This window comes from Orcinus orca, chromosome 17 (genome assembly GCF_937001465.1).
Source record: "Orcinus orca chromosome 17, mOrcOrc1.1, whole genome shotgun sequence".
NCBI lineage: Eukaryota > Metazoa > Chordata > Mammalia > Artiodactyla > Delphinidae > Orcinus > Orcinus orca.
The window spans coordinates 54,790,281-54,810,360 of NC_064575.1; the positions used below are offsets into that span (position 1 = coordinate 54,790,281).

Sequence of the window (20,080 nt, forward strand, 5' to 3'; positions counted from 1 at the left end):
TAATCATTATTGTTCTGTCTTATGTTGTTTCTTAGAAAACATAACACAGTTCACAATGTGTAAGTCAGTTTGTGGATGACCTATTTCTCGTATTTTTCTCAAAGCAACTAAAGTAATAGTAAGGGAAGGACATTTAAGATGTCTTAAATTATGCTTCCTCTCCATGAGTGTGAAAAATAAAGATTAAAGAATTGGGTATATTTAATTCATTAGTCATGCATATTAGAAAAAGACACATGAATGTCTTTGAATATAACATTGTATTTTGAAGTTTACTAGATTTAAATGCCTTTGTCTAAAAGCATCTAAAACTGACCTGATTGAGCTATTTTTGACTCGGCTTTTTGTCCAATAGATTTTATCAATCAGCATCAAATCACTAACATGTATTATTTAATATTTAATATTATTTCAGGCTTTAATCCTTTTAGGAACTTTACCTTATACATTTCAAAAATAATACCCTCACATAATGAAATATATGTAAAAACAGGTGTTTGTAAGGTCAAAATGACTTTTCTTCTCTCTCTCTTTTTTTTATTCTCAAGTATTCCATTCAAAATCCTTTCATTTGTTTTTCAGGTTGGTGAGGGGTTTTTTTCCTTAAATGATCAGCAATTTTAATTATTGCTATTGTTTGCTTCATAGGGTCTAAGAGAATAAGTGATAGTGAAGTCTCTGACTATGACTGCGATGATGGAATTGGTGTAGTATCAGGTAAGAATTTCAGAATTATTTTATAGTGATAATAAGGAAGTGTGACTCATCATTATTTACCAGTAAATATGTAAATAGGTAGATAAATGTAATGAGGTACAAAGGACTTGCCTCTTTATGCCCCCTCCCCCGAAACAGCCTATGGCAGTTTAAACTGAATAATTCTAGTTGCTGGAATACCTGTACCAGTTCTTAGATTGAATATTCTATTGAAAGATGTCTCATAAGTAATACCAATTTTCTATTTTTAAACTACTAAGTAATAAGGATTTCACTATAAATTTGAGAAGTTATATAACTGAAACTTCTTTATACTTCACTAACTGTGAAAAAAATCTTTCTGACATCACTAACATACCCAAGTATGTCAAATATCTGAATCCACTTTTTGAAATTTTTTTCATTGTTGTTATGTGGATTAGTATCAGGTGCAGCTACATTTTGAAATTATGGTATTGTGGTTTAAAATATTGCCTCATTTATGGTTAGAAATTTATCTGATGATTTAATATTTTAGGTAAGTAGCTATTTTTTAATAAATTCTGGCAAAATTTTTATATATATTATACTCAAAATATTATAAAAATGTTTGATTCTCTTCTTCTTGAAGGTTAATTAGCTCAGCAAATTTCATAAGCATAACTAATTTTATCATGAACAAAATATGTTTTATTGTATGTAAGACGTGCTGCAGTTGCATCAGTGACTGATAGTTTTTGTTGGACAGTTTTTGATAGAATATGAGTCAGTTTGCATGCTACCAGTGTACTACTTTTAAAAAACCCAATGACTATCTTTTAGTCTTTATTTTTTGCACTAAGGGTTAACAATATATTAATTCACTAAGACTGCAAAAATATTTTTCATGTTTTATGGTTTGTGAATTAAACCTTAAAAAGTCATATTTCTCATGATCTCTTGCTTGGAGATCGTTAGCAGTTTTTTCCTGCTTGTGTTCTAGTCCTTTAATTGACTGTTCAACTTCTTCTCTTTATTAAATATCTAGCCACATCAGATTTTTTCCACCCAAAATATTTTCCTTCAGGTCATTAAAGCTCTTTATCTTGATGCCATTTTTGGCATATCTCAATTCTTTTATTTTCTACTTCCAGGATAACAAAAAAATGATCATGTTATTATGTTTCCATTCTGTTAAAGGAACTGTATCTTTTGAAAAAAAACTTTTCAGGAATCATTCATTATTTTGGTTAGTACTCTCTGGAAAAATTTTTGTTGTTACAGAATAGTATTTCACAAACCTACACAATTCAAAGTGTTTACCCTGGGTTCATTACTTTTTACTACCATGAAACATCATGGTTTCTTGTCTCAATGTTGTTATTAATTTTTTTACTATATAGTGAATCATTTAATAATCCACTGAGGAAAAAAGACTGCTGTAATATCCTATATGTTGTTATTTTGAAATCCAGTGTAATTTTTGAGACATGGTTTTTTCATCATATACCATATTTTAATAACGCATTTGAAAGATAACATTTCAAAAACTACAGTACCATAGTCCTGATTTTGATGTTTATAAAAAGGATATGGAGATAACTTCAAATGCTTGGAATATATCAGAATTTACATATTTACTTCAAATGGTATTCAGAGTGCTTTCTAATATTGTTTATTTCTTAAAGAAATAACTATAGAGTATAGAAATTAGAAACTTTTTGTCAAGGTAATCATTTTATTTATTTATTTTTTTAAATAGATCTTTATTGGAGTATAATTGCTTCACAATACTGTGTTAGTTTCTGTTGTACAACAAAGTGAATCAGCCATATGCATACATATATCCCCATATCCCCTCCCACTTTTTTTTTTTTTTTTAACATCTTTATTGGAGACTCCCTCCTTTATAATTGTTGAGAATTATTTGAAGCTCTTCTAGGTCAATGAAGAGATGAAAATGTTTTTAGAATAAACTTGAATCTTTTACTGAAGATTATTAACTGTGTAAAAAAGTTTTACTCTACCTAGCATAGGGCCTTGGACATAGTAGCTCTCTAAATATTTGAATATTTGTCTTTCCTTTTCAATTTAAGTGTTTATAAAATATTATTTTATCTTACTGTTATGCTTTATTCATTACGCTTTACATTTAGTATATTCAGAGCTTTTCAACTTCACTAACATTTTATGTTTTTTCAGTGAAATACAAAATATAAGAGATCTTAGTGTATAGATAACTATAATCTTAATATTTCCACCTTTAGATTATCGACACAATGGTCGAGATCTTCAAAGCTCAACATTGTCAGTGCCAGAACAAGTAATGTCATCAAACTATTGTTCACCATCAGGGTCTCCTCACCGAGTGGATGTTATAGGAAGGACTAGATCTTGGTCACCCAGTGTCCCTCCTCCACAGAGGTAAGACAGCATAACATTTTATTTGTAAGATGATATTATAAGCCTATTTATCATAAAATATTATTGGAAATTTTCAAAGATAATAAATTCTTGTAGAAAAAAGTTACTTAGGGAAAAACATACCTGCTATCAATAGCTTATATAATGAGAGTAAGATGAAATATGGGCTACTTTGTAACTTTAGATGACCTATATATAATTTTATAGCTATAGTTATAAAGAAGATCCAACTTCCAGTCTCATATGTATATTGAGCAGATCTAGTTAGACCCAACTAATTATACTCATGAATGATATAGATATTGATAATTTAAGAAATTGGAAAAAAGAACATTTGATGGAGCTATACAATTAAGAACAATCATGAGAAGACTAAAAAGGAATGCATGGGCAGTGGGAAGAATTGCTTGGAAAATCTGCAACTCCAAGTCTTATGCTTAGTGGAAAATTCTGATCAATCCAGTTAAGTACAGAAAGCCTTAATGGAGTAAGAACCATGGAAATAATGTGTTTCCTAACAGGAAATATGTGCATAATTTCACATTTTATATACTTGCAATGTTTAAGGAAATTTGAACTCTTAGAATGACAGCCTTATAACACTTATTTTAAATGAGTAATTGAGTTAGTTTTAGGCATTTAGACTTAGAATTTTAAATTGTAATCTTAATTTTATACATGGTATTGGATTATTTAAGAGAAAAGTTTTATTATATTTATAAATTTAACAACTTATAAGGATATTAAGGACTTTAAAAGTGTTAATTTAGACAATTAATTGAAGAGAAAATCTAATATGTTAAGTTAACAAACATAGTTTAAAATGTTTGAAGATGTTGAATTAACTAAATTTATAAATGGGACTAAAATTATTAAAAGTCTTCTGAAAAGTAATTGTTTAAATGTGGTAGGCCTATCAGTAGAGTAATAAGATTTGTAATCTGAAATTTAAAGTGCAAGAGAGAAAGAGATTTTGAATTTGTAGCTTTAATAAATTAAGTCCTTTCTTGTTAAAAAAAAAAAAAAGAATGCTTGACTTTTACCAGGGAAAAAGTATTTGAACATGCCAATAGAAAATTGGCATGGGTTTTAGATTAGATTCACCTGCACATAATAGAAAGCCCATAATAACAGGAGCTTATGTAAAAGGTTTATTCCATCATGAAAAAGAAGTATATAAGTAGACAATCCAGGCCAAGGATGGCAGCTTAAAAAAATAGTCATTAATCAATTCTAAAGACATCAGTTTAGATTTTAAAAGAAATAGCAATTAATATCCCTAAAATAAGATCCACCAATATATTGTCTATAAGCAACATGCTGAACTCATTTTCACCATACAAATCTATTCCTCCTCCTGTGTTACATAGATCGTTATCACTACTATACACCTGGGAGTCATCCATTCATAGTTTTGATAATCCTTATCTCCATCCCCATTGATATTAGCTTACTTTTATGTTATACCTCTGTTATAGCAGCAATCTCCTATTAGTTAAAACAAAACAAAAACCTTGGACTTGACATTACAGTGATTTTTGTCTTTTTCTACTATCTTTATTAATAAACTTTGTTTCTTAGTATAATATGTGACTATGGTCTATTAAGATATTTAATGGATCTTGCTATTTCAGTCGGAATGTGGAACAGGGACTTCGAGGGACACGCTCTACTATGGGACATTATAATACAATTAGCCGAATGGATAGACATCGTGTCATGGATGACCATTATTCTCCAGATAGAGACAGGTAAATATGATCAAATACTATTAGAGCTTATTATAATTGCTGCCTTCAGGAAGAAGGTATTACCATAAAATATTTTCATCCTGAACTTGGGTATTTCTTACCTTAGTTTCTAAAACCATATGCTTCCTTTACAATACCTACATTGATTCTTGTGATTGCCACATCATTAAAAAAAATTAAAGAAACAAAAATAACCTTTTGTTTGGTAAGAAAAAAAATTCATTTTGCTCTTTCAATTTTGGTACTTTGTTAAATCAAACCAGTTAAGTTAGTGAATTTGCACATGAGGTTATAATGATAATCATGAGGAAAACAAGATGTTTTATTATTTTTACCGTATCATAACCAATTATCATATAGAAAAATACTTTCATGAGACAACACATTTAAAGTCTTTTACATTCATCTGGGAAATAAGTGTGACTTTTTTTATATAAAAGTGTTAAGACAAGTTTGGTTTGTTTAGGAAACAGACGCAAAAACTGATTCACGAAGAGGTTTTTCCTCATGGCTTTCAGTAAACCTTTTAAGCAACTTAAAGAATCATGCTTGTCAGCTGCTGTACTTGAGAGACTTCTCTGAATTTGCTCTATTAAATGTGATATACTTAGAAGTAATATGCTATGTTTCAATACATACGTTAATTACTACTAATTTTTTTAAGTTAAGCAAATTGGTTAACCCTCTAATTCATGGTTTGGTTACATATAAAATAGAAAATGCTATGATATATCCCCAAAACTATTAAAAGGATTTAAGATAAGGATTAGGATAGAAAGCTTAAATTACTATTCAGAGAATATTATGATGAAATAACACAGGAACTCAGAAGTCTCTTTGTATGCATCCTAAACTAATTTTAGTAAAAACACTTGGGGGTTTTCAATCAATTGATATGAAAATTTGCTGTCAATATTTATATATTTAATTGTTTTATCTAAATCTAGGGTTATACTCAGTTCATGCTTATAATTTCATTGTGTTGGAGTACACTTTTCCAAAAGAAAAGATAGGGAATATCTTAGTCTTTAATAGTGTCAAACAAGTGTTGGCTTTTGTGTCTGAGATCTAAGAAGAAATAAGAAATTATTAAATTAATATCTTTCTTAGTGTTGAATGAAAGTTAATGTAATGTTTTATTTCTTTTTCATTTATTTGACTTTTTCATAGTGGTCTGTGTCTTTAGGGGTAATTATAGGCATGCTACCTATAGAAATTGATGCTTATCAAGTACAATAATAGTGAATATGTTAGTGTGATTAAGAAGGAGTCATATTAGGGTGAATAAATGAGTTTTTTGATACCTAACAGAACTTAAGTAATTTTTGGAAATTATTTATGTAATGATTCATAAACTCCTTGTTCATTGAATGTTTGTTAAACAAATGATGAGGGAAAAAAGTCTGAAATGGCTTTAAATCTTCCAAGTTTATATAAAATGGACTTGATATTTTCTCTGAAGATAATACGGTATGGTCTAAATCTTGCAGAGAAGAATAGAATAAAATTAACCTCTAGAATTATACTTACAAACAAAAATAGTCATTATCATATCAAATGCATAATATTTTATCAATATTTTAAGACATATAGCCCTAAGGCTAGTGACCAGAAAAATGCTATTAAATCCTTGGTATTAGTTAATATTTGAATTAGTCATAATTGAAATGTCATATTTTCTTGTTTACTTTATAACTTTATGAATCTTTTAGTTTAGCAAAAATGTTCAAGTAATTCAGAAGTTTTGGGGAAAGATGATCCATGTGGTTTCATTACTTTTGTGTTGTACATTACCAGATCATAATTACTCTTAATTGTGAGCTGTTTCAATTCCTTTTTGAAATAAATAAAATAGAATTTCATTTAAATAGGACTGTAAAACCATTTCTAATATATTAATTTTGAATTATTTTTGTAATCATTATTCATTAACATGAAGAATCAAAAATAAAAATACAGTATTATTCATGTAGGTAGTCTATCATATTATTAAACAATGGGTTCTTAATTTCTGTTTTATCCTAATATTCTAAAAGATTTTCTATAATAGAATGCATGTGAAAGCATTGTAATTTTTATGTACTATTTAGAAGGTAAGAATACTTTAGACCTCTTACAGTGAACTTTCATGAACAGCATTTTATAGAGTCAATCAATAATACTGTTGATTAAAAAGCCTAAAAGAGAATTTCCTTTGAGAGAGTAGGTAAAATTCAGGTATTTTGAGTGGTGCATTAACCTTTCTTGTCAGTAAGAATTGACACACTGACCTTAATAGTATTTCATGGAATGTACTTTTTTCATAGGATTTGGAACCAAATGGCATTGGGTTTGAATTTAAGCTTTTTGCCACTTGCTAGCGGTGTATCTTTGTGAAAACGAATCTCTTTAACACTTGATTTCCTTATCTATAAAATTAGAATATTAGTACCAACTTTATAGGGTTGTTGGGTAGATTAAGTGACATAGTGCCTCCAGTTGCATGGTACTCAAAAAAGGTGGCTTACTCTTAACATTTTAAAAGGATTTTTGGCTTACACATAATTTACATTTTAATGTGCTTATCAATTAAGCAGAGAAATCAGTCAATTCAGATGTTTTTTAAAGACGTTTGTAGAGAATATAGGACATGAGTTGTACCTTGAAAAAATGGGCATGTTTATTCAGGCAAGAACAAAAGCAAAGACACAGAGGCAGAATACACATGTACATCAGAAAGACCCAGTACGAAGGATGCAGGACTTGGAAACATATTGGAAAGTGTGAATGAAGATAATGGCTTTTACATTGGCTATATTGGGTGAGAAATGATGCTATTTGACATTAATTTGTAGTACCTGGTTAAACTTAAGGGTGTAACAATATCCTTTTCTTATAGGTAACATAAAAAAAATTATATATAAAATTTTGATTGGATCTTTGCACATCTCACTTTATTTTCATGAGTCAAATTCCTATTATGTTTTGAAAAGAAAGTAGGTTCATTACAAGTAATTCAGAAACTTGGATACAAGGATATTAACTAAAAATGATTAATTGTAATGGACATCTTTCATCTTCCTTTTCATCGCCCATACTTTTTGTATTATTGTTTCTCTGGTAAATCCTGGTAACTACTACAACAAGGAACATCATTTTTCTGGGGCAAACCATGTGACTTTAGTATTAGAAATATTTCAAGAGCTTATTTGTTTATAGGAGTTAATTTACTATTAGAATAAGTGTGGAGTACTAGATACTATTTCTGTAGCATGTCAGAGATATCTTACAGTACATATTTTTATGTCTATCCTAGAGACCGAAATATATTGGTTGCATTTAATTCCATAGAGTATACTTTTAGCATAAAAAGAAAAAAAACATAACACTGGCAGAAGATATATTACTTCATAAACTTTTTTCTTCTATGCATTCAATGAATGCAGTTATATTCTAAAAAGAAAAATGCCCTGTTATATGGATCTCTGAAATACCTCACACACATGCTATTTCTCTACTCTTTATCAGGCAACCAGCTACCAGAAAGTGCCAAACATACCTATAACTATTTATAGTCTTTTTGTGGTCCTTTCAGTTATAAACTATGAGAGAAATGCATCTCTGAAAGTTTGAAAATATAGAGAAAGTAAATGAAAAGAGAGAATTCATCGTACAAAAACAATACAACTTTTTATTCATTATATTTCAGGAATATATTTTAGCTTATTTAAATCATAGTATATTTTAGGAACTATAAGGTAGCAAAACAGTAACAATATCAGAGACAGAGCAGAAAATTTGGAATTAAGTTGAGATTGTTGGAAACTTAGCTTTCAAAATCTACAGGTTACTTAAGAATAAGATTTTTATCTCCTTTTGCAGTCCTTTTTATGTATCTGCTAGTCCTAAAAGGTAACATTCAGGCTAATGAAATATATAGAAGGATAATTCATTAAAAATATAATTTTGTTTTGTCTTCAAAGATTATATTTCTTAGTAAGAATCAGAATATGTCAGGAAATTGGATCAGTAATCTTGTTCAGTTCTTTGAATAGTGATATTTTTTTCTCATGATTTGAGAATCTGTTACTTCATTTCTTTCTCTTTTTAAAATTTAGTCACTTTTTTAGTTTTCTATTTTATTCTTTTACAGTGAATTACAGCTCTGCTCAATTTTTTAAAAATTTCAAACAAATTGGATTAAATGCATTTTGTAATATAACAACTTTAACTCATTATGTATATTCATGACTATTGCTTAGATTTTATAATATCTGTTAATTTGGGGAGAAAAGTAAGAATGCTTTAATAGAGAAGTATAAATAAAATGTTTTTAAGTTGTACTAATTGGATGCAGCAAAGGACTTCTGTATCTTAAGTGGATTTTAGGGGGCTTACTAAAACAGTATGGTTAATTCGTGTAATATTCATAGATGCGTCTTTATACTTTTCACTCCATCTCAAGGGGGGGATCATGACCAGATTAGGTTAAGAGGTATAACATATCTATAGAAAAGTATATAGTCAGGGTTCTCCAGAGAAACAGAACTAGTAGGTTGGATAGAGAGAGAGGGATTTATTTTGAGGAATTGGCTCACATGAATATGGAGGCTGAAAAATTCTACCATCTGCTGTCTGCAAGGTGGAGACCCATGAAATGGTGGTATAATTCAGACCAAGTCCAAAAGCCAGAGAACCCGAGAGCTGATGGTATAAATCTCAGTCAGAGGGCCAGAGAGTTATGAGATGTCTAGCTCAAAAATGAGGCAGGAAAAAAGGGAAAAATTCCTCCTTCTTCTTACTTTTGTTCTACTCAAGCTCTCACCAGATTGCCTGATGTCCACCCACAATGAAGAGGGAAATCTACTGATTCCACTGATTCAAATGAGAATCTCATCCTGAGACACCTTCACATACATACCCAGAAATAATGTTTAATGTGGACACCCCTTGGCCAATTAAGTTGACACATAAAATTAACCATCACAAAAAGGGAAATAAAACAAACTGTTGCTTGATGAAGGTGATTCCTGTACAATGTTTTCTTTCGTGTTATAGAGACAAAATTAATTATAAACCTCCCCAAGGAAAATATTAGAAATTGGATGATGATATATATGTTCTATGATATGAAAATTTTAACAAGCTTTGAATTTTACACATTTTTGTTACTCTTAAGTAATTTTCAGAGACAGTTGATTCCTTTTTAATGCAATAAATCCCAATATCACTACTGCTGGATTTTCTTTCTCCTCTTTGTAAAGCCAAGAAAGTCTCTTTTTGATACCATTTTCCCTATTTTCTTATACTACATAGGTTTGTAATTTTTTGTTTACAGTTCTAGAATGTTTCTATGATTATGTGAACAACTGCTCTCTTTGGACAGTAGGTTGACCATGAAAACAGTGTAATTGTGTTATACTTTTTAGTTCAACCCAAAATATATTTATTGAGCGGGTCAAGCATTATGCACAAAGATTTAAAATAGGCTTCCTCCTGGTCTAGATAAACAGATGATCCAACTGATTATACTAAGTAATTCATACCAACTAATTATACAATATACCAACTAGTTATAAAATGTAGAAGACTGGGAGGCCTAAGCATAGTAGTGTTGGAACAGATTGGAGAGAAAATTACTTGCTTGTATCTATTGGAAAGACCTTCAAAGAGAAGTTGGACTTTAAAAATGAGAAGAATTTTGAAAGGCAATGAAGTGGAGACAGGGAGTATGATGGGCATTCTTGGATGAGTGATGAGCGTGAACAGAGTCTGGAAGTCAGGAGAGTATGGGATATATTTAGAGAATCTTAGGTAGTCTGTTGTACCTAGATAAAAAGTTGTGGTATGGGAAAAGGGAAGTAATAGGAGAAGATTGAATGTAGCTTACAACTTAGTTGGTGTACCATTTTAAAGAATATATACTTGTTTTTTGATATGGGAAGCCATTGAAGGATTTGGAGCAATGTGCCTACATGATCAGAAACATACTTTGTAAATATACTTCCATAGACAGAGTGGACCAGGAGAGGGTTGGATTCTGAAGGAAAGGAGACCTAATAGGTTATTTCAGTGGACATGGTAAGCCTGATTTAAGGTAGTGGCAGAAGAAAAGGAAAAGAAGGAATAAATATGAGTTATTTAGGCATTAGAATGAGCAATGTTTGTAAATCAGTTGAATGTGGAAAATAAGGAAAATGGAGGAGTTAAATTTTGAGATTTTAAAGCTTGGTTTATTAAGTAAATATTTAAATCCTTAGTTGAAAGTGGAATTAAAAGAAAAGGAATAGCTAAAGTATTATATTAAATTCCAAAGAGGGATTAAAGAGTTATATATGAAACTGGAAGGGCCTTTAGAGATTATAGGGTACTATGTTCTAAAGAGGTACGTGAAGAATTGCTGTTGTAGGTAAGGATGAAGCCAAATGGGTAGGGTCTAGGCTTCTTCCTCCCTCTGTAGCAGTGCCATTTTGATTTTATTGAATTCCTAAATATTGGTTTTACATAAAATTTTGTTTGAAAAACAACTGGTCTTCCGCTCAAAAAGAAAGTTGGAAAACTACTGCTCCAGCCCCCTTATTTCACAAATGTAGCACCAGATGTCCAAATAGGCCAATGTCTTGCTTGTCTCACAATTAACATGTGTTTTTCTAAAATGCCTACATGACACTCAAGCAGCCATGTGGAGATCCCAGGAAGCCCCTGGAAATGTGAAACCCAAAGACAAATCAAGGCTAAACCAAAGTGAGAATTTACACTATAAAAACAAATAATATTATCCAGAAAGAAGGTGTTGGAGTATAAAGAAGGTCGAGGAACAAATCTTGGGAAACCACTGTCTCTGAGGAATAAAAAGAAAGGGAATCAGTAAGTGAAATGGATAAAGAAGCACTTAATAGGCAGAGACTGGACCAATGTGTACATGTTAAGAGCCTGAATTTTGGCTGAAGAAAGCCCTGAGTTTGAAACCAGTCCTGCTACTTACTTTACGGCCGTGCGCAAGCACTCACAGCCTAGTTTCTCTGTCTGTGGGAATACTAGACCCTATCTCAAAGAGTTGTTACGGGAAGCAAATGAGATCTAGACAAAGCTTTAATGGAGTATGTGGCACATAGTTAAGTGTTATATAAACACTATTTTTTTTCATTGAAGTATAGTTGATTTACAATGTCATGCCAGTCTCTGCTGTGCAGCAAAATGACTCAGTTATACACATATAGACATTTTTAAATATTCTTTTCCATTATGGTTTATCACAGGATATTGAATATAGTTCCCTGGACTATACAATAGGGCCTTGTTGGTTATCCATTCTAAATTTCTAATAGCCAGAGAGAATAGTGTTTCAGAAACCAAGAGAGTGTCAAGAAATAGAGGTTGAAAATCATTGTCTAAAACCATAGATAAGTGGAGTGTGATGAAGATCAAGAGGAAATTAAAGGACTTTTTAGAATTTCACAGGTAATATTCACAGCTTCAAGAGAATGATACAGAAATCAAATCACAGTAAGCTTTAAGCATGAGAAGTGAGAAAGTGGTAGCAAGAATTGTAGATATGTCTAAGATGTTTTATGATGAAAAAAAGTCCGAGGAAGGCAAGGTTAGTGAAGTTTTATTTTTAGGATTAAGTGCAGTTGTGGAAGGGAAGGCATGAGACAAAAATGAATGAAGCAAGGTCATGTGGGAAGTAGGATTACAAGTAGAGGAATTGCCTCTTCGTTTGCTGCAAAAGAGGACAAGTGGAGATATAAATATATATGTACTCTATATTTAGAGGTGTTGAGAGAGACCAAGATTGGTTTCCATTTTTTACTGAAACATAATGATCTTCTGCCAAAATTAAGTGTTTTGACATGAAAGACTTAAAACAATAGAAAAATTTTAGATCAGTGCTATAGAAAGAAGAGAATCAGCTACAGAAGGGTAAAAAGGTCAATGTGCTACTTTGATGGCTTATGGTAGTCATGAGGCATGAAGTGTAGCAGAGCCAATAGCATGTAATAAACATATAATAAACATAGTGAATGGAAAATGGATAGCATCTGATACATTTACAAAATAAAATTAGCATTCAATTAAAGGAATTTGAATCAGTTTGCTCCTTTCTAAATGGAATTTTATAAACTCTTTTAGTTACTTTTAATTAGTAATGATTGAAAAAGAAATAGCTACCTTATAAAATCTCCTAAGTGTGATAAGTATTAGAAATTACCTCTTTTATTATTTTCCTCTTAAGCTTTCTGGTTATTTTATTATTTTTCTCTTTCTACCTTTCCTCCTAAAAAATGAGAAAGCATCTGTATTGTATAACATTTTATAGATGGTGCTAAAGATGTTTGAGTGATAATTGATAAGATTTTATTTTGAAATATTATTTGTTTAATCTCAATTTGTTACATTTTCTTGTGTTTTGTTTTAGAATATTTAGCATATTTTAACCTTTAGCACTGCCATATTACAATGGACATTGGGAGGAAGGAGCAAGCTTTCCAGTAACAGTTTTCATTTGCTTTGCTTACTATCTGCTTATCTTTTTTGAATCTCACTTTTAAAAATTAAAATGTACTTTCTCATTTCTTTCCTGAGTCTCATTTATATTCTTGTTTCTACCATGCTTGCAGTCATTTTCTTACTCTACCTCGCTCCAGATACAGTCAGACCATTGAACATCATCACAGGGATGGCAGGTATATTTTTCTTACAATTGAGTCTGTTCGTAGAATTGCATGTGCCTATCTATTGATATGATATAACTCACTTCTATTTTTGTTTTTTATATATACATATATGGTTATTGATGAAACATAGAAGTATTATCCTTATAAAATAGTAGAAAATAAAGCATATATAAACACTTTAATTGTGTTAGGATGTCAATATAGCTTCCCTTAATGGGCTAGGATCATCTCTGATGATTCTAAAAGTTTAACTCACCAGAAATTACATTTGACTCTTATTACATACAAAAGTAGAATAACAGTATTATTAAAAATTAATTGCATTTGACAGCCCACCTTCCTCTGCAGCACTAGTTGATAATTAGATATTTAGGCAGAACTAGTTGATTGGTACATATCTTAACAACCCACTTCCCCCACCTCCCTCTGCAGTCAGTCCTTGAAAGTGCTTAGGTTGGGCTGAGGTTTATGAGGGTAAACTCAGGTTTATGGTTACCATGTCAAAGGTGGCTGTGATCTACTCATTGGTTATGGTAGATGAACCCAGATCCCTGGAGAATACTGAGTCTGTCTACCCAGACCCAGTATTTCTAGTCTACCACCATTCTCCTTGTACTGAAGGGAAATATAAATTACCTGGCATTTAACAGAAAGGAAGATTAGCTTTCTAGTTAATCCTAGAAGGAAATCGAGTGGGGAAAGAAGGTCTGTAAAGCTTGCAGTTTCTCAAGGCTAAACGTAGCTTTAGGGATTTGAGCCAGTTCAGTGACAACATTTTTAGGCCTGGTAGGCAGAGAAAACGGCAATAATAATGTGGTTGTGGATTTAGCTGTATAGATAAGGAATTATGTGCTGTACTCACTCTGACTATGGTTTCAAAGTGATTTGGGTTATGTGTGACCACTTTTATCCTATTAGTTTAGTTAATTAAGAGTTGATAATGAAAGAGCTTAGAAAAAAATAATTGAAACTAATGGGTAAATTCCTAAGGATTGAATTCATTTAGACAAATGTGGAAGGAAACATAGAGATATCATCAATAATAAATTCCTAATAATTCAAATTTTGTGATGTCTTTCAGTAAATGTAATTGAAATTTAGTGCCTTCCAGTTTATTATATGATAGTGGTTATTGCTATATTTTATTTTCTTTTACATTTCTCAGTCTCTTTTTCTGTTATTTTGCTTCAATACTAAATAATTTTTACTTTGTTGTTGTTAATGACTTCTATTTTTATTATTGCTGTATATTACATTCAGACTATCTTTTGGTTGCAATGATCATACATTTATCTTACGGAAATGTGAAAAGCAGTTTTATAATTTATAATTGGGCAAAAAACAGTTTTATAATCCTTATAATTGGGCAAGACCTTTCTTAAGGTGGGTGGCGTGAATGAGACATTACTGATTATAGGCTTATTCTTCTTACACTGGTATCTTTCCAGTTAAATATAAATTAAGATCATGAACCACATTAGTTTTTTATACTCTGTATTTTTCTTAATTATCAATAAGTAGCTTGTCTGCTTCATATCATTTATTCTTTCAGTAACCCAACATAGATAGAACCAGTTCTTTATCAGCTCTAGGTTGGTTATCAATTTCATATACTTACTCAAATTCTCAGTCTCAGCCTAGCTGGCCTATTTTGATAGAGAGATTTCTGAATTGTCTTTTGTGCCATAATTTAGTTTATATTCAGGAAACACAATATCATTGATGTTCATATTAAAGTAATACAAGGTTAGAAAAATCAGTTTTAGAAAACAAGTTATCAAATAACTTACTATAAGATTTGCTGTCACTTAAATGATTCAAATCTGTGAGTCTAGTGTATACCTACTCTGGAAGAGTTGGATAGATTTTGTGAGAATGCAGTCTTTAGTTGCTTTTAAAAATATTATCTTTTATCGTTATTACTTTGACACATACAAAAGAATGTGTGCATGTTTCAAAGCATAGTAATAAAATAAGCATTTATGAATCTACTACCCAAACCAAGAACCAGAATATATGGTTGGTTATACTCCTTGCATCTACCTATAGGCTCCTTGCCTATTGCATTCGTATGCCTCTTCCAAAGAAGTAGTAAATGCTGTACTGAACATTCAGCTTAATATTTCCTTCCTTTGTTTTTTTTTTAAAGTGACTTTGATCATTTATTTCACTCTGCTAACTTTCTGAGTTACTCGGTCCCACTGACTCCCACTTAAATCCACTATGAGATTCTGGGGATTGTTGAAAATATAAAAACTCTTCTAGTCACCTATCCCTTCTTCTTTATTTATTACTGTAACATTCCATGCTTCTTGTTTAACCCCTGAACCTTTGTAGGTAATACAACTGAACACAATCACCCATTTCCCTTACACATTGATATCATCTGTTGACCTCTTGGTTGTGCTATTTTATGCATGTGGCTTTAGTTTTCCTCTTTATCACAATTTCTGCCATGAGCCTGAGTGCTGTTAGCATTCACCTGATTGATCTATTCAGCACCCACTCACTTCCTTGACCATCTCAAATTGGAGGTAGTGAACTTTACCCCCAGTTCTACTTCACTCAGTCACTCCCATGGCCATGCTCTGAATATTATCGTCACTTGAAATTGTTCTACCTTTGAAATCTTTTTAATTTTTTAAAAAAATTTAATATTTTATATAATTTTTAAAGGTTACTTTCCATTTACAATTAATACAAAATACTTCACTCTTGGACAAGAACTACACATGGTTCCTTGTTATTCTTTCATTGAGTTACTTTTAACTCATTGGTTCTTTTATCTCAATAGACAACTCCACTCTCTTTACCCATTTACCTTTCCCAATTAGTCTCCACTTTTCTTTACTTACTTACATATCCAGAGGTTGAATCCATTCTCAGAAATATCCTCAGTTCCCTTGCTACATTGTTCTGCTTTTACCTATTTGACAAAGTCCAAATGTGGATCAATCTCTGTCTCTTGCCACATGGTTTTTTATCTAAATTACCCAAGTTCTCCTAACTGCCTACTTGAGAAAAAATAACTGAACATTTAAAGGAAAAGTGACCTCTTTATTGAGGATTGTGGAAAGAATGAAAAGAAATTGGCACCAACTTTCTAAGTATCCAGTTTCCTGGTCTAGATTTCAAGGTGGCATTAACTATCATGGTCTGGGAATTCCCTTTCTGTGAATAAATATATGTTAATAGTTCCAAGTAGACCATAGTTTGGCTGTATGAAATCTGGAATTTTCTGAATGGAATAAATGTAGTAAACTCAACATGGCATTCTCCAATATGTGAAGAATCAGAACAATTGGTCTCTCTGTTTCATGTTTGTAAAATGAAATATTATGAGTGCTTTCTCTTTGGAACAGATGAAGAGAAGCTTAAATAATGTTTGCTAAACTTCTTTTATATTACTTCAGGAAACAAATATTTAACTAATATTAAGAATCAAAACTTCTTTTTCTTCTGAACAGTTTATGCTGACCAGTGCAAAATTATCTCTGATCATTGTGTATTTTAAAACACATTCAACATTTAAACAAACATATTTAGAATGGATATCAGGTTACCTTTTATTGATTTCCCTTTAAGATATATCCTTTATTTCAATAAATATATCTTTTATATTTTAAAATTTACCCCCAGCCCTACTTTTCCTCCTAGTAATTATCTTTACTTAAAGCTATACATAGCATATTAAGGAATCACTGACATTGCTGGTGGACAACGTGGCAACTCTTACATAAAAATGTGATGGAGGAGATGACAACTAGGCTATATCTTAAAGGAAGAATTAGAATTATTTAGGGGGAGGTAAGGTAGGATGTTGGTGGAATTTTCAAGAAATATATGAGCAAAGTTACTAAAGTAATAAACACCGTGTTTTAGTGCTGTTGGAGCATTAGCCACAAGGCAGGGAATAGCAAGAAATGAATCTGGAATGATAGAGATAGTCCTGATTATGAATAACCTTGTATACTCTCTTAAGGAACTTAGGTCTAAGACTGTATGTGATAGAGGTACTTTGAAGAGTTTTAGTTTGGGGATGGCTATAATACATTTATTCACTCTAGAATAATTACTCTAGAGACTCTGTGGGTGGTTGATTTGAGAGAAAAGGGTATGGAAAAGAAAAGCACATACCGAGGTATTTGCCTTGTTCTAGGACAGCAGAAACTCTTTGAGGGCCTGAACTAAGTAAGGTAGTGGATGGAGAGAGAGAAGATGAGAGTTAATCAATTAAAATCAATAATACTTGGTAAACAATGGGATTTGGATGTTGTGGGGGAACCAAGAGTCAAGAAACGCTCCTAGTCTTACAGCTTGGGTAACTGGGTGCCTGTGGTACCTTAAAAAGATGGGGGGAATTGTTAGGAGAGGGATCAGTTTCGGTGAGAGACAAGTTCAGTTTTGGAATTATTGAGAGGGCTAAGAGGAAACCTCTAGCAAGGAGTAAAATAAATAATTTTCAAGCTTAAAGTAGTTTAGTCTACGTAGAGCAATTTGCGAGTAAATTTACTACTAGTGGGAAGTAGCCACAAAATGAAAGTGAAATCAACCAGAAAGACTACCCATGAAATGAGAGCCAAGGAGTTTTCCTCTGCCATGGGAAACATTATCATTTAAGTGGTAGATGAAGGAAGAGAAATTTCTGAAGGACATAGTGAAGGAAGAATGAGAAAAGTAAGAAGAATAGAGCTAAAAAATTAGAGAGTTTTAAGAAACAATGTCAGCAATAAAAATAATAAACGAAAAATGCCCATTGATTTGTCAAGGGAGAAGTCATTGGTGACTTCCACTGATGATTTTGGAAGGGTGGTGAGGGAAGAAAGGCAGAATTCAGTGGCCTGAGTCATGACTGAGAGATAAGAAAATAAATACACCAAAAGAGTGTGGAGGAGAAGTATTAGATAGGGGTATGTGATACCAGAGTAGGTTTCTTTCTTTTAGAATAAGAAATATACCCTGTGTTGATAGGCTTGGAGGAAAGAATGCTTTAGGAAAAAAAGATAGGTTGAAAACACAGGAAAAAAAGAGGATGACTGGAAGAAAGGTCTTAGAGCAGTAGGTAGGGCTAGCCACACAGGTGGAGTTTGTAAACATAAAGAAGCTCTTATTTACCATTGAGACAGGAGGAAAATAGATGAGAGAGTTGGAACTAAGTAAGTTTTTAAAGGATGTTAAATTGAAGGTAATTTTGTTTGATAACCTCAATTTTGTTTTTGCTGTAATAGAGATTACATGATTGTTTTTGAGACAAATTCCTGAGGATTCCCAGAGGTTGAATACGATGTTTGATTGAAAATGAGAAAGTTTAAATAGTTGTTGGGTAAAAACTGATGGGAACTGATTAAATATAAGTAAAAAGATTTTTGGTGATGCAACCACGGCAAATGTTGGAAACCATGAATTTGTAATGTGCCAACCTGTATGAATGTATGCTTTGCTTAAGCAATACCCAGTTGCCTAGATGTTGAAGAATCAGATTATGGAATTGAACCAATTTTAGGGTTTTGCTGAATGTTTGGAAGATTTGGTATAAAAGGGAATCTGAGTGTTTTTATAGGAGGGGTTCAGATGATCAGTCACAGAGTCTAGGATGAGAAGGATGGAAGAAAAGCAAAGAGGGTGCTATATACTGGCAGGAATTGGTTGGACAAAGGAACAAAAAGTATCAAATGGAGATTAAGTAAGTTGGGAGTGAGATTATAAAACACCTGACAGAAATAATGATTGTCATCAGTTTGAGATATTGGAGTTTAATATTTCTGAGTTTAAATAGTTTCATTGGATTCTAAGATCCACAGTGTTTCCCTAGGAGGGAGCATTGATGCAGGAAAAAAGTGACAATTATTGAAGTTTTGAAGATCCAAGAGTTGTGGTTCAAGATTATTGAACAATTTTCTGCACGTGCATTGAAATCTCCTAGCATTACCATAGGAATTACGGTAAAGAAGACGGCAGACACCCAATTCCTCAAATTATCAATGACTAAGGCATAGTGATTGGAAGTGGGATAGATATTAGCAACCTGAATTAATAATGGATCTTATAGCCAAGGGGCATGCTGAATAGAAATAAGGACATGTACATTACAGTGGGAGAGTAATGGCCAGAGTGTCTCTAGGGAACCAATCTCTCCTAAATCCATGGACTTTGAAATGTGAAAGAATAAGTAGCTTCTGCAGGTGAGAGTTACACTGGAAGGAGAGTCTGCAGCGTTGAGCTAAATGTTATTTAAGGTAGGGATATGCAGAAACCATTCTACAGAATGGTTGATGACGTAAGGAAGTTAGTTAACAGTGGATAAGGATTCTTGAAAATATAGCTAAGAGAATCAGAGAAGATTAAAGTGGTACAGAAGAGAGTACAAGAAATGAAGAATTTAGAGAGAAGATATCAGGGGGCAATTGGGCTTGCCCTTTACTTGATACTAAGAATTACAGAGATAAGATGCTTAAATAGAAGTGATATACCTCAACTATCCTAAATTTATCCTAAGTTGTTTTGGTGCCAGAATTGGAAGTTGTTTTGGTGCCAGAACTGAGTTAGGTTCTGGGAAGGGTCTGACCTGAGGCT

The 20,080-nt window shown here is 31.9% G+C and overlaps 1 protein-coding gene across 14 annotated transcripts in view; it reads left to right on the plus strand.

The window, feature by feature from the left end:
• The window catches only part of RIMS2 (regulating synaptic membrane exocytosis 2), a 635,932-nt gene that overhangs the window by 410,672 nt on the left and 205,180 nt on the right, over window positions 1-20,080 (plus strand). For 7 of the 14 annotated variants that reach the window (XM_049700520.1, XM_004275317.4, XM_033438141.2 and 4 more), the window contains 4 exons: window positions 649-717; window positions 2,943-3,099; window positions 4,734-4,850; window positions 13,451-13,516. In XM_049700520.1, coding sequence (XP_049556477.1) covers window positions 649-717; window positions 2,943-3,099; window positions 4,734-4,850; window positions 13,451-13,516 — 409 coding nt within the window. The remainder of the gene's footprint in view (window positions 1-648; window positions 718-2,942; window positions 3,100-4,733; window positions 4,851-13,450; window positions 13,517-20,080) is intronic. The other 7 variants (XM_033438139.2, XM_033438149.2, XM_033438140.2 and 4 more) reach the window with 1 other exon arrangement.